Source organism: Melospiza melodia, chromosome 8, assembly GCF_035770615.1.
Source record: "Melospiza melodia melodia isolate bMelMel2 chromosome 8, bMelMel2.pri, whole genome shotgun sequence".
NCBI classification, from domain to species: Eukaryota; Metazoa; Chordata; class Aves; order Passeriformes; family Passerellidae; genus Melospiza; species Melospiza melodia.
The window spans coordinates 36,821,082-36,848,740 of NC_086201.1; the positions used below are offsets into that span (position 1 = coordinate 36,821,082).

Genomic DNA, 27,659 nt, shown 5'->3' on the forward strand with positions numbered 1-27,659 from the left:
ATAACCAGTCCAAACAACACATTAAAATTGGGATTAAAAATTTTTCCAAGGCTTTTTATAAGTTTAGGGCATCAGAGTGGCTTTAATTTGTGTCCTGATGGAGGAACTTTCCCTGCCATCCTTGGTGCTTTCCCCACAGGGATTGGAAACATGAGACAAAGCAAAGCTGCTCCTGCACTCAGAGCCCTCACCAGGACCAAGGCAGGAGGCTCAGAAAACAAAAACAGACAAAAAGAATGAGGAAACCTTCCCCAGAGATGGGAATGTTGGTCCAGAAATGTTGGAAAATTAGAGCAAATTAATATTCACATCACATCAGAAAACTGTTTGTGCCATTCCCAACCAGTGAGACATCCACAAACAAGCCAACTAGGCAGATAAAAATGACATTTTATTTTGTGAAGAACACTTGAAAAATAAAGATGAAAGCTCTTCCAGGCTGAATAACCATCAGAACCCACAGAGTCACCAAGACTCCGTTTTCAAAAGGTGTTTCCTCTCCCCAGCCCCGTTTTCCATGAACTCTCTCATTGTGGAATGGCCCACAAGAGTTTCAAGGAAGGAAAAAAAAACCAAAAAGCATTTTGAGCCAACATTAGAAATAATCCAAGATTGGCTCAGTGCAGGTGCTGCTACATTACACTTGAACAAAGGCACAAAATTCCCACTTGGAATTTGCATTTCGATTTCTCCAAACTTGGTGTTCTCAGGGAGAGACCAGAGTTATTCAAGAGGGGAAGGCTGAGCTCAGTCCAGCTCTCCAGCAGGAACCAGAGGAACTGAAGGGACAGCAAACAAATCCAACGGGCTGGAACCATGTGGGAACACAAACCTTTGGAATCAGCACCTCTGATCCCTGCTGTAAAGCCAGGCTCCCAAGAACACCTGATATGGAAAGAAGGCGACACAAATGAAGATGGGAAAACATCCACTGCCCTCTCCACGGGCAGCAAATGTATCCATGAAACTGGGATTTCAGGATCCAAGTCAGTGAGGACATTAAACAGCCCCTTCTGCAGAGCATCAGCCCCAAAAAGCACAGGAGCACCTGCTGAATTCTAAAGATATGCACGGAAATAAATAATAATTGTGTGTTTCATGGTGCTTTTCACTTCTTTTGTTTTGCTGCTAGCAGAGTGTCAGTTTTTATCTTTTTGCTGTCTGAAGTACCAGAGTAGTGTTAACCTATAAAAGGTACATTAAAAATCTCATATTATTAGCCAAAATTTGAAAATCTTCTCAACTGGCAGAGCAAAAGCAAACTTGTGTTTTGTCCTGTCATTGTCACAGATTTAACTCAGGATAATCAGGCTCACTTTGGAGTTAATACTTCAGAGCCTTTGACCTGGAGCTCAGTGAGCTGCTCAAAGTCAGCTCAGGACACCAAGAGAAACAGGTTCTCCAATGTAACAGAGTATCAGAACAGCTGGAAAGATGGGAAATGAGGGAAACTTCTTTGAAGAGGGGCACTGAAAATAAATGCAAGCCTTTTTCCTGAGTACAGTAAAACCCACTGAAGCTCAGACATTGGATCTGTCCGTTTTTTCCAACCGTTTTGCCTGTTAATGAAGTTCAGGGACAACAAAAAATACCCTAGAAATTGCAAAACGAAGTTTATGGGCAACAAAACAGGCCCCAGAAACTTCAAAATCTAAGATTACGTCCCTGTTGTTCCGTATCAAAAGATGTCTCCAGGTTTTACATCTTGACAGATCCAGGACTTGCTCTTTTTAAGCCAATTTCCTACACTGCCTTCATTCTTAGGGCTGACTCCAGCTCTTACAGACTTAGGTTTAGAGATAAAGAGAGAAAAGCAAATTCTGGTATCAGCAGCAGCTTCAGTGATCAGAGATGGGAAACAATTCTAAAAAGAGATGATTATGACTGCATTAGATCTCAGTAGTGATGGTGCAGGAGGTCAGATCTGACCCAACAAAGCATTCTGGGTGGTTAAAAAAAGAGTCACTGAGGGGTTATACAATATATGAATCCTTTTCCTCCTCTATAAAGTGCATTTACTCAGCCTGAGAGTAAGTACCACACTGAGAAAGGGACCCTTAAAGCACTTCCCCAAGAGAGAGCAGAAGAAAATCAGAGTTATCCTGGATCCTACAGCCAGTTTGTGCCTCAGGGATCCTTGAAGACCCTTTGGGAGAGCTCCTCTTGCTGCTGGAGCTGCAGGCCAGGTTAGCACAGGGTGGTGTGGGCAGAGCAGCTCCTGGTGCTATCTGAAAACACCCACGTTGATGGAAAGAGCCACTTCAGGCTTGCGGGGCTTCGTGGGGAGCTTCTCCTCGGGGAACAGGGGATCCTGGGCACGCTCCTGGCGGCTGGAAAACACAAACAACCTGGGTAAAGTTCAGTGCTGGGCCTCAGCAGGGTGAGCCTGGCCTTACTCTGAGCTCCAGGGAGCTGCGAAAACAGCCAGTGCCAGGCCAGGCCAGCCAAGGGTTCATTTTCATCCCCACGGTGTGTTCCAGGAGGGAAAACCACGAGGCTCAGTGAGGAACACTGAGAGCCAGGAGTTTGAATTATGCAAGTGCTCCCTGCAGGATTACTGGAATTCAGTGCTCTGACAGCACCCAGCCATCACTGGCCTCCAAAATTATCCAATTAGGCTGAATCATGCCACCATGATATTTTCTGAAAAATCCCTTTGCCAGGATTTTTCTCCTGAGAAGCTGAGAAGCCTCAGAGGAAAAGAAAAAGAATTATTATCTGCTGCTGTGGAATGCAAAAGGTGGGTCTGTGATTGGTCCATGTTGTTTGTTTCTAATTAATGGCCAATCACAGCTGGCTCGGACTCTGAGAGTCATGAGCTTTTGTTATTCATTCCTTTCTATTCTTAGCTAGCCTTCCAATGAAATCCTTTCTTCTATTCTTTTAGTATAGTTATAATATGTCATTTTCATATAATAGCATATAATTTTCATCATGACGTGAGACATATATGACATACGAGACATGAGATACGCAATATGCGATACATGAAACATGGACTCTCATGTTTCTCATCTCTTCCCTCGTCCTGGGGCCCCTGCAAACACCACCATAGAATCATGGAATGGTTTGGATTTCAGGGGACCTTAAGGACCACTCAGTGCCACCCCCTGCCATGGGCAGGGACACCTTCCACTATCTCAGTTGCTCCAAACCCTTTCCAACCTGGCTGTGGGCACTTCCAAGGATGGGGCAGCCACAGCTCCTCTGAAAAGCAGCAAACACTTGGCATATTTCTAAAGAAAAATGAAACTAAATGCTCATTACCTTTTCCTCTTTTCCAGAGCCAGCTGCCTTTGTTTCTCTTTCCCAATGTCATCCCTGACAGTGCTGAAGTCCTTGGTGTCATCAAGGAGAAGGTTCTGTTATAAAAAAGGATTGGAGAGATCAAAGTCAGAAGGTAAAACTATTTCCCAGCTGACACAATAAATTCCCAGATTGTTTCTTTTGACTAGTTTTGCACTGATTAATTTCAAGTTCATTACAATTGCAACGGTTTCAGTTGGAAGGGATTTAAAAATTATCCAGTCCCATCTCTGCCATGGGCAGGGACACCTTCCATTATCTCAGGGTGCTCCAATCCCCATCCAACCTGGACAGGAACAGTTCCAGGGATGGATTTCTTCCAATAGGCTAAAACAGCAGGACAGGACGTCACATTTTTCTCCTGCTGCTCTAAAACCCAGCCAGAATGTTCTTTCCTTCTAACTAAGCCTGACTGCCAGCTGAGAGCTCAATGCTGGGTAATTCCTTTTCACACCATGAAATAGAACTGTCATAGTTCAGTAATCCATAATATGTAACAGTTTGTGTCTGTAATGTGATTTTGAAAGGGCACTTTCTTGGATTTATTCAGAATTAAAAAAAAAAAAAAAAAAAAGTCAAAAAATGAGGGCAAGAAAAAAGATCCAGGAGAAAAAGGAAAAGCAGCAGCAGCAGCAAGAAATTTCCTATCAACACAATGCAGTGTCCAAACCCACATCCCAATACTCCCAGAAATGCAGCAGGATGAGAGAAAATCAGGAAGAAATGAAGACACTGCAAAGGGGACATTGCCTGGACCTGATCCTCGTGCAACAATTAAATCTGGGGAAATTTACCTTCACCCCAATGATGTCTCCATCCTTCAGGTGGTAAGGTGCTGACTGCAAACTCGCCTGCTTTTTCCTCCTTTTCCTCTTGGAGATTTGCTGTGTCTGAACAAAATCAAAGCAGAAGAGTTTGGAATTCTCCTTAAATTCAATCCCTAAAGAACTGCAGCCCAAACCAACACTCCTTTCCAACAACTGTTGGATTCTGTCACTCCTGCTCTTACCCAGCTAGATATTGGCAGCCACTCAAATCTCTCAGGGAAGTATTTGGCTATTTCAATTTTATCTGCAGGGAGACAATAGTGAGAAGCCACTCTCTGCCTCAGAGCCCAGGTTGTGCATTCCTTGGAGATATCCCACACCAAATCCCGGGAGCTGGAGTAGTCCCTCTCTCCTGGTATTCCCATCTGGACTCGCAGCAGCAGCTCGTGGGGGCTGGCAGCAGGATGAGAGAATGGAAATTCTTGTGAGCCATGCTTTCAGAATTCCCAACTTTCCTCCCACTCCTGCCCTCCCCTCACTTTGTTTGTGGAAAACAAACTGCTTCCAAGGTTTTCCCACATCCTGAGAGCCCTGAAGTCAAAAGCTGCTCAGTGAAGGCTTCCCTCAAATGCAGAGCTGTAAGAAACAAGAGAAAGATCTTGAGCTCTTACCCCAAATTCTCTTCTTCTTGCAAGGGCTCTATGCAGATTTCCACTCTGGCACCCAGCCTGTAGTCACTGAAAACAGAGCAGAGATTGTCTACATGGCTCTGCAGCTGGGCTGGGAGACCTGGGGGTGCTCACCTGCAAGGAGACCTCAGAGCCCTGTCCAGGGCCTAAAGGGGCTCCAGGAGAGCTGGAGAGGGACTGGGGACAAGGGATGGAGGGACAGGACACAGGGAATGGCACCCACTGCCAGAGGGCAGGGATGGATGGGATATTGGGAAAAATTCCTCCCTGTGAGGGCAGTGAGGCCCTGGCACAGGGTGCCCAGAGAAGCTGTGGCTGTCCCCACATCCCTGCAAGTGTCCAAGGCCAGTTTGGACACCGGGGCTGGGAACAACCTGGGACTGTGGAAAGTGCCCCTGCCCAGGGGACTGCTGATCTTTAAGATCATTTCCAACCCAGACTGAGCTGATGAATCTCCCCTAGTCCATCCCACATCCAGCCTGTTGCACATACCCCAGGGAACCCACCTGAGTCTCCTCTTGTTGTCCCGCAGGAGCTTCCCAGGGCCTTTGCTGTCCACTGTCCAAGCTCTGAGGAACGAAGGCAGGGGCACAACCTGATCCTGGCAGCAGGGCAAGGTCAGAGCCTGAAAACCAGAAATACTTGGTCAATAATTTTAGCAGCCAGTGTCCCTGGAAAAACAAAAAACCACCAGATTAGCTCCCAAAAGAGAGGGCAAGTTATTGAGATTTATTCCACACCAGCTGTTGCTTGCGGCCATGAGCAAAATACTCACTTTTCAACCTCAAAGGGAGTTGGGATTTCCCTCCCTGTCAACAATTCTCAACTCAACTTCCATTTCCAAAGTACCCAATTTCTTTTTTTTAACCAGAATTTGAACTGGGAGGGAATGAGGCTGTTGCAGTGGTTGCCCCAGTCCCCAGCCAAGTGCTGAGCTCCTCTAAGTCCTTCCCAAGGACACAGCACTTCCCATGCTCAGCCAGTTCTCCTTGATCAAGCTGCCAACAGTTCTCCATAGCAGTAGCCTGGCAGAGCCCAAAACTGAAGTCACACCCAAAAAATAAGTGCTGGCATGGAGCAGAATCAGGTGAGAGACCCTTCCCCATGCAGTTCAACTAGAACAATCACTGCTTAAACCACACAGAGCCTTTTGTAGGACTGGGTGCTACATTTTTGTGAGTTTGGGGTGGGTTTTGGGTTTATTTTTTTTTCTTTTGGAGTGTTTTGCTTGGTTTGGTTTTTAGTGTATTAAAACCATACAAAGGTGTTTTGATTTCTGGCCAAACAAAATGAGCCAGACCTTCCTGGCTGGCAAACCTGTGCACCCCAAAGCAATTCTTCATTCATCAGATTCCACAAACAGAAATTAAAAACCAAAAAAGATGCAAGGAACTAATACAGGAACAATGTGGAAATGGCAAAGTGGCTTTTTAGGAGGTGCTTGTTATGTGTGTGTGCTTCCCATGGAGAGGTTTCACACTGAAATAAAGACAAAAGCTGCCAGGCAGAGCTTCAGCTGATGTGCAACGAGGCTCCTGCAGGCCAGGCCAGGTGACAGGGAGCATGGGGACAGCAGGGACACTAAGGAAGTGTCTGAGCTACGTGCTCCAGCTGCCTCTTGGTACTTACCAGTGGCCATGGCATAAACACCATGGCACAACAGACTGGAGACAGGGGAAAAGGAAATAGAAAAGAGCTGTTAATAGAGCTCGAGGCACCACAGCGCTGCTGCACAGTCCCACATAGGAGAACATCTAACCTGCATCTTCAGATCTTCCAGAGAGGCCTCTCCTGCTATCTCTATCCTGCCAGCATAACACAGATCCAGGCCTGGGTGGGTGGCTTCTGGTGGTGCTTTGGAGGAGGAAGAAACAAATAATGGAAGAGTCAATGTGATTTGTATGGTCCTGAGAGGTAACAGCCACTGCATGGTCACATTTCACTTAGAGAAGGAGCCTGGAGTCCACTTGGAATATCCAGGAATCCCAGCCTGGTTTGAGTAGGGACTTTAAAGGTGTCCTCATTCCAACCCCCTGCCATGGCCACATCAAGCACACAAAATACACCCCAATAATTTCCAAACAGTTCCCACACGGATCCTATACTGCAAATTTCAGAGCTAGGAGCAGTTAGTTATCTCCAATAACTAACACTATTTGTCACTGATGAATAGTGTTAGTTATTGGGCAAACCTACTGCAAGCTAAGCTAAACTGCTCTTAGCTCCACTACTGGAATCAGCAGGGGAGAAAGTGAAACTCAGGAAAGGTTTGAAGCAGAAGAAGAAAAATGCAAAGGAAACTTCTACAAAGGGAGGGGGTTCTGGCCTGCAGCACAACTCGGCACCAGAGGAATATTACTTTTAATAAATAATGAAAAATAAATTTGTTCCCCATTTTCCAATTCTCTTATTTCCACTTCATTTTCTTCTCTCTTCTCAACCCTCACTTGATTTTGCTGCCCTGGCTGGTTTTGGATTTGACCTTCAGGAGAGCAAACACAGTTGAAACACTGCACTTAAGATCTTTGATACTATTTAAGCTTTAGCCATCCTTCATTTTAAAGCTTCCCAAAAAGCAACACAGCCTGAAGGGAATTCATTGTGCCTTCAGGAGTTTGGCATTTGAAACCAATCATATCTGTGCTCATGGAGGAGTTGCTTTACACTGCTGCCACACATTCTAATCTATGTTAGAATTTTCTGAGACTGACAAAGAGCCCCTACTACAAAATTTAGTGGTGTTTTGAGCCAATCCATCTGAGGAACATCCCTACAACAGGGTTATCCAGCATTTATGTCCAAAACAGCATCTGTCTCCTGAGTGGTCCTTTCACCATAACCTTGATGCAGCTCATGCAGCCCTTCCTAGGTTTCAGAAGGGTTTTAAGGCTTTGGATTAAAATTTGGGTTTGACTTAAGGAGAAACCACAGATGATTCCTTTCAAAGCCTGGCCAAGCTCACCTGCTGCAGCAGACACCTGCAAAGCCTCCATCTTCCAGGTGATCCCATTCACCTGCTCTTGTGCATTCTCTCCATGTTTCTTATGGCTTGAAGGCTTCAGCCACCAGATGGGGATTTTCAGGAAACCCTGGAACAGAAAATACCAGGGGGCTCCTCAAGTTTGGTGTGCAGACAAGGTGAAATTTCACCTTCAGCACAGGAAGAGAGAAAAGATTTGTTTAAAACTTAAGCTTTTGGAATGGGCTGCCCAGGGTGGAGTCAGCACTCCTGAAGTGTCCAAAGAAGGTGTGGATGTGGCAGCTGGGGGTGTGATTTAGTGGGGGAACATGGTGGTGCTGCAAAAATCATGATGCTACAATTTTGAGTGACAATCTGTTCAGGGCCAGCTTGGACAGGGCTTGGAGCAGCCTGGGATTGTGGAAGGTGTCCCTGCCATGGCAGGGTGGCACTGGATGGGCTTTAAGGTCCCTCCCAACCCAAACCACTGTGGGATTCCAAGTCTCCAGACACTGCCCACTCTCCTTTTACCTTTTCTGGAAGCTTTCCTTCAGTTATAACCAAAGTGTCTCCTCTGCAAACGTTGAGCTCCTTCAGGGTGGCATTCTGCAGGAGGAGAAAGCACAGGATCCCTGTCAGCCCACAGCTGCCTTTCTCCCCAGGGAGCAAAGAACCAGGGATTAAAACAGGCTCCTCTTACTTCCTGACTTAGTGCTTCCCCTGCCTCATAGCACCAGTCAATCCTTCTCAAATGCCAGTTGTCACCTACCAAAACCAAAAAAGATACACACAGAAAACTAATCAGTCAATAAAACCAGTGTGGGAAAATATTACAAAACTCTTAACAAGTGTCAAGGGTCCTTTTTCTTTTGTTCTTTATTTTTATTTGCTTTTTAAACACAAATGAATTATCACTTTCATATTCCCCAGATCTGTTGCTGTGTGAAAATAATCTTTTATTTGCACGGATCTCCCTTCCTCACCTACCTAATTATTTTCCCTGGTTTCAGAGGAAAGAAAGAATTCCCATGTGTCAAATTATCATTTGAATCTATGGCAAGCTCTTTAAAATAAAAACAGTACTTTTATAAAAAATATAAAAGTTTTAAAATATATATATAAATATATATTATATATATAATATAAAACATATATATATATAAATAAAAACTTCATGTTTAGAATTCTTTCCCCTCCTCCCATTACAAGGACACAGATCATTGAAAAAACTTACACAACTTATGGCAGGAAAAGCTGTCTTTTAAATATTTAAAATTCCTTTAAAAAGTATGTAAAATAACACAACTAACCTGATAATCCTGATTTCTCCAGCATTAAATTGAGACACTGAAAGAAGAAACACAGGATAAGAGTGTTTGAGGCTGGAAAACAGATTTTTCAGTAAACCTATGTTAGAATTTTCTGACTTAGAGAGTGACTGATTGTTGGTCAATTCTTAAAACAATATAATTAGAGAGAGAAGACATATTTGGGCTATATATTAAACCCTGCATGGATGAGATAGTTTTCAGGTAAAAAATTCACCACATCCCAAGCTGGTAAAAAATTAAACTTGTGCTGTCAGTTTGTACCTTTACTTGAACAAATTCTGCCCCAGAGTTTGCAGATGCATCTTAAAAAAAAAAAAATAAATCAAAGCTGCAAATTCAACACTGGACTGGTAGCACCAGAGTTTCCTTCACTCTGTGCATGGCTCTTCTCAACTCCTCTGCCTCCAGGCCTGTGCAAGGAATGCTGCCCAGGAGCTTGGGAGCAGCCAGCCTTACCTCTCTGACAGAGGCAGTCTCCTCCACAACAATCTCCATCTCAGGGCTGCAGCTTTGGTCACTCCCAACCATGAAGTACAGAAAGAGCTGAAAATCCAAAAGCAAACCATCAGAATAAATAAGGAAGTGTAAGAATAATTCCAGTGGCAAGAATGTCATCAAAAATGACATTCACACGAAAATGGAACAAAAAGCAAAGACAGTTGAGTTATGGCCATCAGCAGATCCTCATTAGCCACCCCTGGTCTCTAGAAATGCACAACCACTCCTTCCCCTGCACATCAAGACCAGGTTGGACAGGATTTGGAACATCCTGGGACAGTGGAAGGTGTCCCTGCCCATGGCAGGGTGTGGAATTGGCTGAGTTTTAAGGTCCCTTCCAACCCAAACCATTCTGGGATCCTGTGATATTTACAACTTGCACTTTCCAAGAGCAATATCCCTCCCTTTTTTCCCTTTATTCTCTTTAGGAGAGTTCCTGCACCAGGCTCCTCCCATCCCACACTGCTGTACCTGAGTGGAAGTTGGAGCTTTCCCACGGCACAGCCCCAGCAAGCTTCCCATCTTCAGCTCTGCCTCCTTGACGGTGTAATCCTCAGGCACTTCAGGGAGGACAAATAAAAACATCAATTTTATCATCCTCAGAGCAAGCTAAAACTCTTCAGTGCTCTCTGGAGAGCGTGCTCAGCACTGACAGCACATCTGGGAGTGCCCTATGAGGAGAACAAAGGCATGGAGATCTCCCAGAGTCCCTCAGGAGCACAGGTGGATTAGGGATGTAAGCAATAAAACCAAACTGAACTTTTCAGTTTAACCTCCATCTTTGTATTGGTACTGCTAATTAACTTTAAAACTGGGAAAAAAAAAAAAAAACCCAAACAAACAAACACACAACTGGTTCAGTTAAGCCTGGGAATCAGTGGAGTTATGTATGGGTAACTTCTCCCAGGAAAGGACAAACAGAGGCTCAAAACCTCCCCAGTGAATTTCTTAGAGAACAGTGATTCAATGAATCAGTTTACCTGGAGACAGGAGTTTCCCATTGCCACCAACAGGTCTAAGACAGCTCTCTTTTGCTGCAGCAAAAAGGGCAGGAAAGAGAGAAGTATTAAGTAATTAAAATGGGAATAAAATAGGAATTTTACTCAGAATTTCAGACTTTAAGATTAATTACAACAGCTTTATCTTAAAGGTCTCCCTCTGTGACATCAAAAATAACTGAAGAGAGACTCCTCAAGACTCCAGCAACAGTCTCAGCTTTTATTCTTTCACTGAAAGGAAAATTCTACCACTAAACCCACTCAAAAGCCAGCATTAGCAGACTGATAAAGCAGCTGAACACTTACCCAGCTCCTCCTCCAGCTGAAGCTCCCTGATGGCTTTCATTTTGATATCTGCCATCACCTAAAAGACAGGGACGTTAAATGGGACATGAACACCTCCAGCCTGGAATGCCACCAACACCCCTGCTTGCTCAAGTGCCAGTGCACAAAGATAATCCTTCCCCTCTCTTTCAGCTCTGGTTCTGACACCATCTCAAACTTCCATTTACAGGGTGGCCCAAAGAGAAAAGTGTTTGACCCTAAAACACTGCACTGGTTTTAAGCTACCAGCAAATACCCCAGGGATTGTAACTCTGAGCTCAAACACTGATTTCAGCAGGGAAAAAAAGCTTCATCCCTGAGGCAACATGGAATGAGCTGGGCCAAGTGCAGGGGCCAAGCTGTTCAGGAAAGCAGAGTCCTTACCGTTTCAATAGTGGCAGTGATTTTAACGTGTTTCTGCTCCTCTTCCCCACCACAGAAGTTTTTCACTTGGAGCCAGCTGATGTCATAGGTGAAGGCAGTCAAATTCCCACTTGCCACGTTGACAAAGCTGTGGGAATCAGCAGTGCAAAGACAGTCAGAGACAGGAAAACTAAACATTAGCAGGGCTACATCATTCACCAGCACAGCTCTCAATAAACCAATGGTGCCAAAGACGTTCAAAGTGATGGCATCTCACACAGCAGAGGCCTCAGGGAGCAGTGTGTCATGAGAGCACAAATTTCCCTCTGGCAACTTTGGATTCACTGAGCATGAGTTGTTCCCCCTTTACAAGGGTAAATCAAAGGTTGTGACTGGTGCTGCATTTCAAGGGCCAGAAAAACCTAACAGCTGACGAATAACCGGTCTCCAAAACTTAAGGTGAAAATAATTATATTTGTAAGCTCAAAGTGATAATTAGTTGCAAGAATATATGTTGTTAGGATAATTTGAACTAAAATTGGAATTTGGTTTTACCAAAATTGCTTTTTTGTTTCATTACCATCATAATCAAAAACGTTACCTCTGGTCATGGCTGTCTAAGATGAGCACAGAGCACCCGTCCCTGAGCCCGACACTTCGGACTGTTTCCTTCATGTCCTCCTCACGGAAAACCTCCCAGTTCTTGGCTTCTGGGTCTGCTCCCGAGCTGTTTTTGAGGATGATGCCCCCGGCTGGAGCCAGGGCAGAGTGCAGCTGCCCCAGGCTGGTGCTGCAGGAGCAGACGTGCTGGGCCTCGCTGAAGTGCTGCCCCTTGCCGCCCTCGTTGTGCTCGGCCAAGCGAAGCACGTTCAGCACCACGGGCTCGTGCTCGGGGCCCGTCAGCACCTTCGTGCCTCCAACCTGAGGGAAAGCAGCAAGGAATGACAGCTGTGTTATTTCTCCAGAAAATACAGAAGAGACCGGGCAGGGAGAAAATTGAGACCAAAGTGGACGCTCTCCCCATTCAAACCAACCTCCTCGGAGCAAATTCGTACTGAACAAACAACCAGAGTAACCCACGGGTGTTGGGAGAGAAAGAAAAATGTTATCCAGAGAAGCTGTGGCTGCCCCTGGATCCCTGCAAGTGCCCCTGGATCCCGGCCAAGGCTTGAAGCAGCCTGGGATAGTGGAAAGTGTCCCTGTTCATGGCAGGGGGTGGAATGAGATCCTTAAGTGGCTTCCCAAACCATTCCATGGTAAGCAACTGGTGGATGTGGGATACTTGGCAAAATCTAGGACACAGGAATTTAGCCCCTCAGGACATTAAAGAATTACTCAAATGTGACTGAACATTGTGATTTTACATTTTAAAAGCTTAATCTTTCTGATATTCAACCTAAGCTCCTCGCTGAAGAAAATTTAATGACACAAAAGCTGCAGTAGAAAAAACTACACCAAAAATAGAACCAAGACAAAACCAACTCTGTTACTACATGTTTGGGTGGTTTTGTTTAGTTTGGGGTCTTTTCTTTTTTTTTTTTGAGAAAGTCGATATCAAATGGATAATTTAAAAGTAGCATTTTATTCCACTACAAAGACAGAATAAAATGCTGTGCTTCACAACCACTTCCAGGTTAAGCAATAGCCTTAATATTAATAATCTTAGGAAGATCGAAAACTATAAAAGCAGCACAGGATTTCCAGGAGACTTTGCACAGTCTTATCTCTTCAGAGCTGACAAGGAAGAAAGTGCTTGGCTCCTTTACCTCTTTCCCATTCCAGATAAAGATGTCTGCTCCATCAGCCAGCCCAATGCCATCCAGGGTCAGCTCATCTCCTAAAAAACAGGAGCAAATCATCAAGTTCTTGCTCCCCACAAAACACAAACAGGGTCAGCAAGTTTTTAAAAACCACTACACTTAAACTGTACAAGCATGGGGAGGAATATTTAGAGCAGGTCTGAGTGTCTCTGTATTTTGATGTCAACACTGTAGAGAGTCGGGTTATGTTCTGGTTCAACAGTGATTTTCTGAAGCTGACCACAGAGAACATAACATTTGAAAGTTACTGAGTAAGTTGTAAAAACTGACACTTAGAATTGCCTAACAAAGCAAAGCTGGAGACAAGAACGACAGTTTGGAAAACTGATGTACCCTTAATAAATTAATGAACTCTTCATGTGAGCATTTCCCTTTACAAAATTCCTACTTCAGCTGGAGTCTAACCTACATTTTCCTTTGATGTCACCCTGGCTCCTCTCTTCTATCCTCTCCTCCACCTATTAGGCCAATCCTATGAAAGCAAACATCCACAAGCAAATCAAGGGCAAGACACAGACTGATACATTCTTGTCAGCAAATGTGCTTAAGATCTGCTCAAGATCTGCATTTCACAACAAAGATTTCACAGCAAAGTCTTAAAATCATTCATTCCACTAACAAGAGTGAAATAAGTAAATTAAAATAATTAAACATGAGTCTGAGCTGGAAGAGTGTTCAGTAATACACATCTCCAGGATGGTGTATAGATGAAATCTTTGATGGCTGCAGGAAGTAAAATTCAGCAATAGCATGGAGGCCTGGCATGCAGTGCTCTTACCATCAAGCACCTGGTACAGGTGTAATCCTGCTGGTAAAGGCTTGGCCATGCTGAGAACCATGTCCCCTTCCCAAGACTCCAACATCTAATTGGGAAATATAACCAGAAAAATTATGTCAAATAACAGTGAGCAGTAACTCACTGCACTCACAATAATTACAATCTGCTGAAAGCTGCCACAGCCTGGCTCCCAAGCTCACTTGGTGACACTTAATTGGTGACTCCTTGAAAAGACAAAGCTAACTCTGTCACAAAATGAAATATTAAGAATAAGCCTGGAGTCGTGCAATGTCAATCCACGGCCATGCACATGCTGCCCAAATATAATAAATTAGCTCATGTGAACTTTGAAGTCTCCACAGTTGAAATTCCACCAACTTCATGGCTTCAAGAACAGACCCCACACCACTCTTTCCTCCTATATTAACTCCATTTACTGTTGAAAATTTCTCCCTGACAGAAAGACTGCAGCATAAATCTATTTGCAAAGGTTGCAGTGGCTCAAGTAAAAAGGAAGTTGAGTTTGCCAAAGCAGGTACCTGGGACACTGCCTGCCGGAGGTCTCCCAGGGTCTTCCTTCTGTCAATTGTCAAATCCACCACGCTCTCTTTCCAAGAAAGTGAAGGATGCAAAGCCCCATTGTGGAATTTATAGCAGGAGCTCAGGTGGAGATGTAAATCAATGCCATTGTTTGCTGAGTCACATTCAGCTCTTTGGGAGAACAACACAACAAAGTGGTGAATTTAACACCAAACTGATGTTTCTGTGCAGCTCTCCTGGAGCTGATCCCCCCAGGGCTAAATTCCCTGTCACATCCCCTCCTCCTTTATACCTGTCCCTAGCTGCAGCAGCAAACCTTTAAAAAAATAAAGGAGTGGAATTCACTCAGAAATAGAATCCCAGGATGGTTTGGGTGGGGAGGGACACCTGCCCCTACCCCAGGCTGCCCCAAGCCCCATCCAAGTGGCCTTGGACACTTCCACGGATGGGGCAGCCACAGTGCTGTGTGAAATATCCCATAAATTGTAACTCTTGTGTCTGTATTCTGATATCTTCACTGTGGATTCAGGTGTATCAGCACCTGTGTCCCTCAACACAAGGGAAAGTTTTGTCCAACCTGAATACCACAAGCTCTTGACTTTTCTGGCAGAGAATATCATTTATCTGTAAATTCCCCATAAACCAAGTCCTTCCCCCTTCTCCCAGTGAGGAATTCCCTCTATAAACACAGTTAAGATACCACATTCTGCTCTCTTTCCAGAACTGCAGTGATTTTCACCAGAAAATGGTACAATTTGAAACTGTATCTTTCCCTTGAAATTCTGCAGGCTGCCTGCTAACAGGGAAGGCAGGGAACCAGTAGAATATGGATATAAAAATTTTATTCTTCAAACAACCTCTGACATTGAACCATTTCAGTTCTGACTCTGCTCAAGGAATTTCTTTCCTTTTGAATCCCTTGAGAGTCCAGCAGATAAGAGCTGTTTGAGTACAGTGACACCAATATACCTCTTTTTTTGCAGCTCTGTATTAGCAGCATTCATTTCATTCAGCAGGTGCTCAGGAATTTGGTACCTTGGATTTCCACGTGCTGCAACAAAGAACATAAGCTTAAAATGTGATTTGGAAAACAAGAAAACTTATCAAGAGGAGACATTACAGTACAATCATCACTGAAAACTCAACTGCAGGATGATATAAAGAACAAACAAATGCTTTTACTCCTTCCAATCAACCTTGCTTTAAGGGAAATTAACACATAAATGACATTAGCAACAACCTGTATTTGTTTCAGCTGATGCTCTGTCATTATTTGTGGAGCAGGGTAAAAAAAAAATTAGTCAGCTAAAGTCAATCAACACATCACCACCTCCTTGTACCTTCATTTAAAACTTTTTTCAAATGATCACTATAAGGAAAACTGGGGAAAATAAAGCTTGGAAAGGACAAAAAAGCACTCCAGAAAAAATGTTAAAGCAGGAAGCTCCCCCAAAATCCCCAGATGAGCTTTGTGTACCTTCAGGGGGCCTCTTCAGCTGAGCTTTTCTGTAGAACAGCATGTAGGCACTCTCTTTACCCTGGAACTGCTTCTCAATGTCCTTCTCCTTGATGGGCTGGACTTTGGAATCATTCAGATCAAACCAGTGGCACCCAGCAGAAGCAGCCCTTGGCCTTGGGGGGCTTTTCTCACAGTTCCACTGGACATCATTCTTCTGGGAGGGGCTCTGGAGATTTTGTCCATGAGAATCCAGCTTGAACAGGAGCTTGTGTGTTTCCTTCAGGCTGACTTTATTTCCATCAGGACTCAGCTGGAATATCTGAGGATGATTCTGCAAATACTGAAAGGGAAGCAAGGACAGGATGATGAAAAGGCCAAGTTTAAAATGCAGCAGCCTGCATTAAGCTGCTCCACCTCATTGTGAAACATAAACCCCAAATAATTCAACCCTCATTTTATGGTGCTTCCTCATGTATTTTCAGTTTACCTCTGTAAAAGACTCACATCAACACTTCACACCCACATTTAAATATTTACTGTGGAAACTGCAGATATCTCCCTTCAAAAAAGAAGCAAAGATCAGTTTTCCATCCATCTACAGCACAAGTGCTGAAGTATTTTCCCTAAGGCATCATAAAATACAGCAACCAATTGGAAAATTGCACTAAAAAAAAAATTCACAAAGTCTCAGGCAGACAATTCCTTGAGAATATTATGTTCCCCAGCCTGCTAATTCACATTACAAACCTCTCCTTGCACATGCTGATCCAAGGGTCCATATTCTCAATTATCATCCTCCTGACTATTCAATGAGAATATAAATGATTATAAAAGCTATCTAAAAGCAAAACTAGCAAACTTGTGATTACCTTTCGTAATGCTCCATATTGTTTTCTGTATTTCTTATTCCAGGACACCCCTTTCTTCTCCAGTAATTTCTGCCCTAATTGATCCACTGGAATTTGTTTCGCTTCTTCCTGCAGAGAAATGAAAAACCAAGGTAACAAAGGCTACAAAAGTCAAGGGGTCAGCACAAAGAAGCCAATTTGGAAGTGTTTTAATCATTCCTGGTTTTTAATAAGATACTCTAGCCTCACATGGAGCTGTGTCAGGGGGATTTAGGTTGGGTATCAGGGAATGGTGCTTCCCCCAGAGGCTCCCCAGGGAATGGGCACATTCCCAAGGCTGCCAGAGCTCCAGGAACTCTCAGGGATGAACAAACTGGGATTGGTGGGGTGTCTGTGCAGGGCCAGGAGCTGCATCAATGCTCCTTGTGGGTCCCTTCCAGCTCTGGATATTCTGATTCCTTTTGCAACAGCTTTGGTGAGCAGCCTTAGAAATACTCCAAAAGGAACTTAGTCTGTACCAAGAACCACTGTTAATACTAAAGCCAAGTTTTAAATGCTTCATAGCAAGCTCAGAAGAGCTCTGGACACCTAAGCCTGCCCACTCTCACAAACACCAACTCCCTGCAGGTTCCCTAGCTCCAAAACCAAAGCAATGAACTCCTTACATACCATACCTCTGATAAAATCCCTTTTAAGACTGCCAGTGGATTTTCCGTTTCTTTGGCATTCTCAGGGTCTCTTAAAGTCTTCTCTTCAATCAGCCCATCCTCTTCTTCCTGGGTGAGAAAGACACACAAATATTGTGGTTTCACACACAAATAGAGGACTGGGGTATTCTGTGCTGACATCATCATGCACAATCTAGGGGTGTGAAGGACATTCTGTTAAACTGCCCTTCTCAATGAGACAACACACACAAAGCCTCATTAAAGTATTAATTAAATTTGGATGCACATTCATCAACCAGCTCTTAATACTTTTTCAGAAAAAAGTACAACCTCCAAAGCAAGGAAGAAAAGCCTTCAGGGACTTACTTGGAGTTGCCAGTTTCCTAATTCATCCACATCTCTGATATAAACATGATAGTGTCCTCCATAGCAGCCACCTTTGTGTATAATAACAGAGAAGAGCTCATACATGTACTCTGAATCATCCATCTCAGTCTTTAAAAAGAAAAACAATAATTGTAACAACAACTGAGGTCAGTCTCTCACACAAGGACAGCTTTATACCTTTAGCATCACTTCAGAGATTTCTCAGTGCGTGGTTGCACAGGCAGGGACTGAAATGGCTTTTGAGGGCTGGGGACACAAGGAAGGACTGGCACAAGGCACAGGCTGACAAACCATCAAATCCCAGAATGGACTGGGTTGGAGGGACCTTAAAATTCATCTGGGTTCCTGCTAGAGGAAGGGACAACTCCCACTAGCCCAGGTGGCTCCAGGTCCTGTCCAAGCTGGGATTGGGCAGCCACAGCTTCCTTGGGTAATCTGTGTTATTAAACAAGCACGATTCTGAACCATACTGGAAACTCAAAATATTTTCAATTTCAGTGCTTTTTCACAACCAAGCTTATTTTGTTTAAAAGAGGAGAGAGAAAAGAAGCAGCACTTAGAAACTCTAAAACCGGGGAGGGGGAAAAAGGCTTCCTCAAATTTGAGCACTGAGAAATTTCCAAGCTTGCACTGCAACACTTCAAGAAGAAAAATGTCTGTTCCATAAGAGTGCCTCTGTTGTGTTGTTTAAGAATCAAAATTTGTCATCAGTTTATAACCAGAAACATATTTATGATTGCAAACAAGAGTTTCCTGAGAAAAATTAATAACTGCCAGCACCTAAAGCACATCTAGATCAATTTATGCATGATGCTATCAGAGAATACCATACAAAAATAAATTTTAATTTCCATTTCCAGATAATTATCTTCCTGTCAAGGAAAGATTAGATAACTTTTGGGTAATTATTTTACCCTTCCCCCTTGTAGCTACATGGTAGCTCAGTCCAAAAGTGGAGGAGGACACCATAAAGTCACTCAAAAACGTGACAAAATTTAAAATAAAAGGTAACCTTGAGCTGTAGGTTCTCTGCTGAGCACACAGAAAACTTTAGCAAGTGTTAACAGTGCTCACCTGCTCACAGAAAGGCTTCAGGTTGATCTGGATGGGGAATGTATAGCAGCTTGTTTCCTTGTACCTCTCACACTTCTCAAAGTCAAAGTTGAACCTCAGGAGGGAGATGGTGAGGAAGGGAGGCAGCTTGCGTAGTTTAGCAGACTGGGAAGGGATTTAAAAAACATTTTAAGCACAGACCCAGAACAAAACTGTGCTTCCACCTTGCTGTGATCAAATCCTTTTCCACCAAAGCTTTGTTACCACCTGAGACAAGATCAGTGCCCTCATTTTTGAAATGTCTTCACCGATTCTCGATTTCCCTTCCAACTACACAATTTAAAAGTGACACAGATCCTCCTGGATTGGTGATCACCAGTCCCACACCTCATCCTGCCACAGCAAATAAAGGACTCTGGTGAAATTCCAGTCAGCAATGACATTTCCATAGCCCATGGGCTCTATGCAGGCAGTCACAGGAGCTAAAATCTCCATCATCTCTACAGGGGAGCACCCTCCAGGCAGGAAAGCCAGGAAAATCCATTTTAATGATTCCAGATTAATTCAGATCCAACCACTTGATGGGTGAGTCCATCAAGAGCCCTCATGAGAAGTAAAACCAACCATCCTGTACCACCTGTGGCAGCAGGTGTGGACTCCATGGCCACATTTCTGAGCCTTTCCAATGTCTCCATCCTCCTCTCCACTGCCAGAGCCATAACAGGAACACACACAGGGTTTAAGAAATCCCCTGAATTAGGAATTCTATTTGCATCCACAGCCTGGCAACCCCTAGCTCTGTGACTTCCTACCGACATTCAGAGTTCCCACTCTCCTCCTGCATGGATGAGCACTTGTGAGAGGCAAACAACTCACCCTGTACTGCCTTGAACCCAGCCCAGTTAAACCCCAGCCAGCCCTTGCAACACATGAGGCACTGCTGAGAGTTCTGAACTCCCAAGTCACTGATTAACCTGGCCTGACCTCAGCTTCCCTTTGAACTACCCCTTCCACATCCAGAGGGCTGCAGAGTTTGGATTTCACCCATCCTGCAGGAGGCCAAGGGGCTCTGCTGCTTGTGACAAGGGCAGAGGGCAGAACCAGCCTGAGCCTGCTTCCCTCCCCAAAACAGAGCAACAGATCCCATTCCCTGCACAGAGCAACAGCTGCCCATTGTTCTTCTCTCTCATTTGGGTTTTCCAGAAGTGAGTTTCCACGGTTTCTCCCACTCCACATTTTTATTTTATGCTCTAACTTATTTTTTAGCCAACCCCCCAGAGTGCCCAGAGGAAGGTGCAGCAGAGGTGTTGAAGGAGTCAACACTTTCCAAATCACACCACACTCCATGTTAGGGACAAAAAACTGCAACAACATTTGGGAAACAAGCCACAGGAGCTTTTCTTGACATCCCTGCTGAGGTCTCACAGAAGGCCAGGATGGTTTTGGTTGGAAGGAACCTTAAAGCCCATCCAGTGCCACCCCCTGCCATGGGCAGGATACCTTCCATTATCCCAGGCTGCTCCAAACCCAGTCTTGGACACTTCCAGGGATCCAGAGGCAGCCACAGCTTCCTGGGCACCCTGTGCCAGGGCCTCCCCACCCTCACCTAAAGAATTTTTTTTAACATCCCATCTAACCCTTCATCATCCCACCCCAAGGTGTTACCTTTGAAGCTTCAACCAGTTTATCACAGGCTCCACATCGATACAAGTTGTCATTCTCAAAGTATTCTTCCTCCACATACATGTTCCACAGGGCCTCCTCCAAGCCAGCCACACCTTTCACTGCCACTGTGAGGTCTAAGAAATCCTCCTGTGCATAAAGGACAACAAGAAACGAGGTTCTGAAGGGTGAAAGTTTGTGATTAGAAAGACACTCATCCTATTCATCACAGTGATGGGTAAAAAAACCTCACACAGCCACAGAAATTAATTTTTAAAAACTGATTTTTTAAATTACAAAGGGCATAAAAGACTGTCAAGGTATGTTTTGCTGTTACCTCACTGCACTCTGTGCTAACTACATCTACTAAAGGCAGGGCTTGTGAACTCAGAAGATGCAAAACATTTGGAGATTTTACCTCTCATTTAGAAAATGCAGCCAAAGACCTAAAGTCCAACACTCACTGTGACTGTGTTCACAGGGGTTATTGGATTGGGGAAGAGATGAGGATCTGATTCCATGTTTCAGAAGGCCTGATTTATTATTTTATGATATATATTATATTAAAACTATACTAAAAGAATAGAAGAAAAGGTTTCATCAGAAGGTTAGCTAAGAATAGAATAGCAAAGAATGATAACAAAGGTTTGTGTCTCAGACAGAGAGTCCAAGCCAGCTGACTGTGATTGGACATTAATTAGAAACAACCACATGAGACCAATTACAGATCCACCTGTTGCATTCCACAGCAGCAGACAATCAATGTTTACATTTTGTTCCTGAGGCCTCGCAGCTTCTCAGGAGGAAAAATCTTATGGAAAGGATTTTTCCATAAAAATTGTCTGCAACAACTCACTACCTGGATTCAACAAGGCACTCAACAAGGATGACAACATTTTCAGACTTTAAAAACAAGAACATTTGAAGTCAACAGCCTGAAGAGAACCCCCCAGTGGGAGGCCCCTAGCTTTACCTGTCTCTCACTGACATTCTTGCACTCCTTACAGACAATCTGGTTGACAACAATGCCATGGTACAGGCGGTTGATGAGGTCGTGGCCTGATGTCCCCACCAGGGAAGTCTCCAAAGCACTGAAGAGGATCCTGTTCAATTCCTGCACATCGTGCTGCCTCATCTCCTGCAGGAGGGAAACCCACACAGGAAGGAATGAATCACTGCTGTGCTTGGCCTGGGGCTCAAAAATAACATTTCAAGTGCCCCAGAGTCTCAACGACTACTCATACATTTAGTCCTTGAGTAGTAAAGTACTACATTTATTATTATTAATCTTAAAGATCATTTTCTTCCCCCCCCTGCCATGGCAGGGACACCTTCCACTATCCCAGGGTGCTCCAAGCCCCAGTGTCCAATCTGGGCCACTGCCAGGGATCCAGGGGTAGCCACAGCTTCTCTGTGCCAGGGCCTCAGCACCCTTACAGGGAACAATTCCTCCCCAATATTCCATTCACACCTGCTCTCTGTCAATTTGAAGCCATTCCCTGGATTTAGATTAATCTCTGACTGACAAAGTTCAACTTGGGTAAGAATCTAAGTATCCGAGCCTGTGGGAAAAACACTCCTGCTAAAAACAAAGGGAAAAGCAACTGGAATTGTATCTAAGAGAACAACCATCTTCTGTGATGGTGTTCACAGGGGCTTCTGGATGAGGGAAGAGACGAGGATCTGACTCCATGTTTCAGAAGGCTGATTTATTATTTTATTATATGTATTAGATTAAAACTATACTAAAAGAGCAGAAGAAAGGATCTCCTCAGAAGGCTAGCTAAGCTAAGAATAGAAAAGCAAGAATGATAACAAAGGCAGCTGTCCCAGACGCTCTGTCCGAGCCAGCTGGGCTGTGATTGGCCATTAATTATAAACATCCCACATGGGCCAATCCCAGATCCACCTGTTGCATTCCACAGCAGCAGATAACCATTGTTTACATTTTGTTCCTGAGGCTTCTCAGCTTCTCAGGAGGAAAAAATCCTAAGGAAAGGATTTTTCCATAAAAGATGTCTGCAACAACCTTCTGTTTCTCCCTGCAAACAACTGCCACGGGCTCCATGTGGAGATGCAACAGGATACACCAAGAGCTGACCCAACCCAATGCCATCTCTGCAGCTCAAAGGATTTTAAGGCGTTTCCTAATTTTAAGGTGTTTCCTAAATGCCAGCCTTCCAGAACCCATGTGTGTGCAGGCAGAGGTGTGGGCATGGAGATGGGCACCTCGTGGCTGCTCCAGCCGAAGCTCTCGGTGAGGTCAGAGGTGGATGCAGCCTGCTGGTCCAGGAGCAGCAGCTGGGCAAACAGGCGCTGCAGCTGCAGCGGGATGATCCGAACCTGCCAGGGCAGCAGGGAACAGAGTCACACACAGCCCCACAGCAGCCAGCCCAGCAACAACAGGGGCAGCTCAACACCAAGCTGCTGATAAACCACCCCTGGGTGACAAAGTCCCTTCGGGGTGATAAACCACCCCTGGGTGATAAAACTCCCCGCCCCATGGGTGATAAACTACCCCTTTGGTGTTTAACTCCCCCCCCCATCCCTTCCCCATGGGTGATAAACCACCCCTGGGTGAGAAACCACCCCTTTGGTGATAAACTCCCCCCCACCATGGGTGATAAACCACCCCTGGGTGAGAAACTACCCCTTTGGTGATAAACTCCCCCCTGGGTGATAACCCACCCCTGCCTCTTTCATAACACACACAACTCACTTCACACCAAGCAGTTTTAGACTTGGTTCCCAAAAATATATACAGTGCCTCACCTTATACAGCCAAGTGGGAATGGTTTGGGGAGGGAGGGATCTTAAAGTCCATCCCATTCCACCCCTGCCATGGGCAGGGACACCTCCCACTATCCCAGGTTGCTCCAAGCCCCAGTGTCCAACCTGGCCTTGGGGTCTTGCAGAGATTCAGGGGCAGCCACAGCTGCTCAGCGAATTCCATCCCAGCCCATCCCAGGGAACAATCCCTTCCCAAAATCCCATCCATCCCTGCCCTCTGGCAGTGGGAGCCATTCCCTGTGTCCTGTCCCTCCATCCCTTGTCCCCAGTCCCTCTCCAGCTCTCCTGAAGGGTTGGTGGAGAAGTGGAATGAGGTGGGAGGGAGAACACCTCAGCAGAAACAGACTCCACGTCTGATTTCTGAGGTAAAACCTGATGGCAATGAAAGCTTAGAATGCTGTGGAAAACCAAGTATCAGCCAGACCAAACTGCCTCTCAGTGTCAAATTCAGGTTTTCACTCATTTTCCTAAGTTTCACATGAACTGTAGCCATATTCCTCCAAATCAACTGTGATGAACAGGAAAATTCCCCTCACCTTTGCATCTGGTTTCCTGCTGTCATCCAGAGTGCCAAGTTCTTCAGGTCCCAGGGAGAACAAAGCCTCTGCAATTGGTAAAAAATTATTATTTAAAAAGACAACATCCCCTCCTTAAAAATTTACTGGATTTTAATGTCAAACTCTATGATTTTATTCTGCAATAATTTATTTAAAGTGAACTATGCCCCAAAATCACCCGAGTTCACTGTGTTTCTTAAATAAATAACCAGAAGTGCAAGTCTCACCAAAACATCAATCCCAACATTATTTTAAGAAGGCTTTGAGCACCTCACCTCTAAATTCAGGGGTGAAAAGCAGAGTCTGCAGAAGGGAATTGAGGTAGCAGGTCCCACCCTGATTTTTGATTCCACTGAGGTTGGTGAAATCCCTGGGAGCTGGAGGCTCAGACTCTCTGGGCTTTGATTTCTTCCCTTTCCCATAGTGATTGTTGGAAATAAAGGAAAAATCCTCTTCAAATAAGTCCCCAAACATTGTGAAGGCAGAGGAGTCCTTTAAAAAGATAGAATAAGTATTTACTATAAAAAAGGCAGTTGAACCCAGCCACATAAAATCCTCCATGATAAACCTGGAAGCCCTGACTGAAGAACTTGTTTATATTTTTTTCCACCTTATTCCGGTCATTCTAAAAATAAACCCATGAAAAAATGTAAATTAATGTAACAAAACAAGAGTGAATTAAAAGCATTTCTGTTACCACAGGTCTGAGCAGTCTCTTCACCAGGATCCAACCCACCACAACTCCATTTTGCACAAAGCTGTTAGTTACTCCTGCAAGTGAACTATCCCCTACCTTGGATTATCCTTATCCACCTCCTCCAAACCCCTGGCTCTTCTTCATCTGAGACATCAAAGCTGAAAGATTTTAAAGTTTCACTTTCCTAATGAACATAAATAGGAACTAAATCACTTTGCATCAGCTTCTCCTCCTCTGAATGCAGCTCCTGACTGCCTTAAAATCTCTGTCAGGGCCCCTCCTCCCAAGCTGCTGGATGGAATTCCTGGGCTTGGCACTCAATCCAAGCTTTCTCCCAGCCCTCATTCCTGTTTCCAGTCAAGCCTGCTGCACTTCTCCTCCCTGCATCTCCTCCCAGCAGCTCCTGAGTGGATGGTTTGTCCCAAAAAAGGGCCATATCCAGGAGACACCACCCACCCACCACTCTGGAGAGGCACTCGAGTGCCAAATCCTCCCTCACTCCTTATTTCTGGATCCTCCTTCCCTTAAAAGCCACACAGGAATAGCAGCTGGAAGGGATTCTGGGTGGCCCAGGGACAGCTCAGAGCACAGGGCCTCAGGCTGCCATGCATCCATGGCATGAGAAGCCAAAATCCTGGAATAAATCCATGGCAAGAGATCCCAGAACCTCTCTAATAAATGCATGAGAGGAGATTCCTAAATCCTCTCATACTTCCCTGACAAAATCCCTCCAACAAACCCATGAGATTCCCAAACCCCCAAACAAATCTATGAGAGCAGAGCCCAAACCCCTCCAAAAAACCCATGCCAGGAGTTCCCAAAACCCTCCAATAAACCCACAGCAGGAGATCCCAAAACTCTCTAAAATTCTGTGACAGGAGATCCCAAATCCCCCTAATACATCCGTGGCAGGAGTTCCCAAAGCCTGCTAATAAACCCGTGCCAGGAATTCCCAAAACTCTCTAATAAACCCAAGGCAGGGGATCCCAAAACTCTCCAATAAACCCATGGCAGGAGTTCCAAAAACCTTCTAATAAATCCATGGCAGGAGATCCCAAATCCCTGTAAAAATCTGTGACAGGAGATCCCAAATCTCCCTCATAAACCCATGGCATGAGATCCCAAAACCCTCCAATAAACCCACGGCAGGAGATCCAAAACCTTTCAATACATCCATGGCAGGAGATCCCAAATGCCTCCAACAAATCTGTGACAGGAGACCCCAAAACCTTTCAATAAACCCATGGCAAGAGATCCCAAACCCCTCTAATAAATATGACAGGAGATCCCAATCCCCCTTATAAACCCATGCCAGGAGTTCCCAAACCTCTCTAATAAACCCAGGGCAGTGGATGCCAACCCCTCTAATAAATCTGTGACAGGAGACCCCAAATCCCCCTAATACAGCCATGGCAGGAGCTCCCAAACCCCTCTAATGAAGCCATGGGAGGAGATCCCAAACCCCTCTAATAAATCTGAGAGGCGATCCCAAATCCCCCTTATAAAAACATGGCAGGAGTTCCCAAACCCTTTCAATAAACCCATGGCAAGAGATACTAAACCCCAGTAATAAATATGACAGGAGATCCCAAATCCCCCTTATACACCCATAGCAGGTTTTCCCAAACCCTTTCAATAAACCCAAGCCAGGAGCTCCCAAAGCTCTCTAATAAGCCCATGGCAGGAGATCCCAAACCTCTCTAATAAACCCATGGCAGGAAATCCCAGAACTCTCTAAAAAATCTGTGGCAGGAGATCCCAAAACTCTCTAATAAATCTGTGGCAGGAGATCTGAAACCCCTCTAATGAAGCCAAGGGAGGAAATCCCAAACCCCTCTAATAATTCTGAGGTGATCCCAAATCCCCCTTATAAATCCAAGGCAGGAAATCCCGAACCCCTTAATAAACCCATGCCAGGAGCTCCCAAACCTCTCTAATAAACCCATGGCAGGAGATGCCAAAGCTCTCCAATAAATCTGTGACGGGAGACCCCAAATCCCCCTAATACACCCATGGCAGGAGCTCCCAAACCCTTCTAATGAAGCCATGGGAGGAGATCCCAAACCCCTCTAATAAATCTGAGAGGCGATCCCAAATCCCCCTTGTAAAACCGTTGCAGGAGTTCCCAAAACTCTCCAATAAACCCAAGACAGGAAAGCCCAAACCTCTCTAATAAACTCATGGCAGGGGATGTCAAACCCTCTAATAAGTCTGTGACAAGAGACCCCAAATCTCCCTAATACATCCATGGCAGGAGAGCCCAAACTCCTCTAATAAATCTGCGACAGGAGACCCCAAATCCCCCTAATACACCCACGCCAGGAGACTCCAAACCCATCTCATGAAGCCAAGCCAGGAGCCCCCCGAGCCCGGCGGTCTCCCCGTGCCGGTGCCCCCCGGTCCCTCACAGCCGCCACTCACGGTGCCCAGCCCGGCCCTACGGCCACGGGCCCGCGGCCGCCGCCATATTTGTTGTGTGGCGCGGCGCAAAGCACGCCGGGACCGGCGGCCCGCGGGGAGGGCGGGGCGGCGCGGGGCATGCCGGGAGTTGTAGTTTCAACGCCGTGAGGGCAGGGGCAGTCATGGCGACCTGTGGGACCTGCATCGCTGGAAGTGGTCCAGGACAAACTCGATGAGGGCTTGGAGCGAGCTGGGATAGTGGAAAGTGTCCCTACCAATGCCACAGAGTGGAATGGGATGGGCTTTAAGGTCCCTTCCAACACAAACCAACCTGGCATTCTACAAAGACCAGCTCCCTCTTTCAAACTGCTGTTTTCTGTCATGCATTTATCACAGGGATTTGGGATATCCTGCCATGCTTTTACTGCACATGCTTTGGGATCTCCTGGCATAGATTTATTAGAGAGGTTTGGGGCTCCCTATACATGGGTTTCTTAGAGGGGTTTGGTGATCTCTTTCTGGAGATTTGGGGTTCTATTTTCATGGATATAGTAGGTGGGTTTGGGATCTCTTGCCATGAATTTATTAAAGGATTTTGGGATCTTCAATCATGGATTTATGATAGGGGTTTGGGGATCGCCTGTCATGGGTTCATTAGAGGGGCTTGGGCATCTATTGTCATGAATTTATTAGAGGGATTTGGGATCTCATTTCATAAATTTATTATAGCAGTTTCGGCATCTCTGACCTGATTTATTAGAGGAA

The 27,659-nt window shown here is 45.1% G+C and overlaps 1 protein-coding gene across 2 annotated transcripts; it reads right to left on the reverse strand.

Moving 5' to 3' along the window:
* Window positions 1–370: 370 nt before the first annotated feature.
* USP40 (ubiquitin specific peptidase 40) lies at window positions 371–26,985 on the reverse strand. 2 transcript variants are annotated; one of them, XM_063162706.1, is made up of 33 exons: window positions 26,916–26,966; window positions 24,591–24,652; window positions 24,073–24,289; window positions 23,777–23,844; window positions 22,680–22,793; window positions 21,424–21,588; window positions 20,454–20,600; window positions 18,810–18,953; window positions 17,715–17,843; window positions 17,355–17,456; window positions 16,702–16,809; window positions 15,851–16,172; window positions 15,343–15,424; window positions 14,373–14,544; window positions 13,834–13,918; window positions 13,002–13,072; window positions 11,837–12,156; window positions 11,257–11,383; window positions 10,855–10,912; window positions 10,531–10,584; window positions 10,022–10,110; window positions 9,509–9,595; window positions 9,032–9,068; window positions 8,422–8,486; window positions 8,253–8,327; window positions 7,725–7,851; window positions 6,522–6,616; window positions 5,269–5,387; window positions 4,745–4,810; window positions 4,316–4,526; window positions 4,101–4,196; window positions 3,268–3,362; window positions 371–2,330 (listed from the first exon to the last, which is right to left on the reverse strand). In XM_063162706.1, the coding sequence occupies exons 3-33, from the start codon at window positions 24,269–24,271 to the stop codon at window positions 2,225–2,227; spliced, it is 3,735 nt and encodes a 1,244-aa protein (XP_063018776.1). In that variant the 5' UTR covers window positions 24,272–24,289; window positions 24,591–24,652; window positions 26,916–26,966; the 3' UTR covers window positions 371–2,224. The 2 variants fall into 2 exon arrangements, with proteins under 2 accessions (XP_063018776.1, XP_063018777.1); XM_063162707.1 differs by lacking the exon at window positions 24,591–24,652 and having other exon boundaries at window positions 26,916–26,985.
* Between the last annotated feature and the right edge of the window lie 674 nt (window positions 26,986–27,659).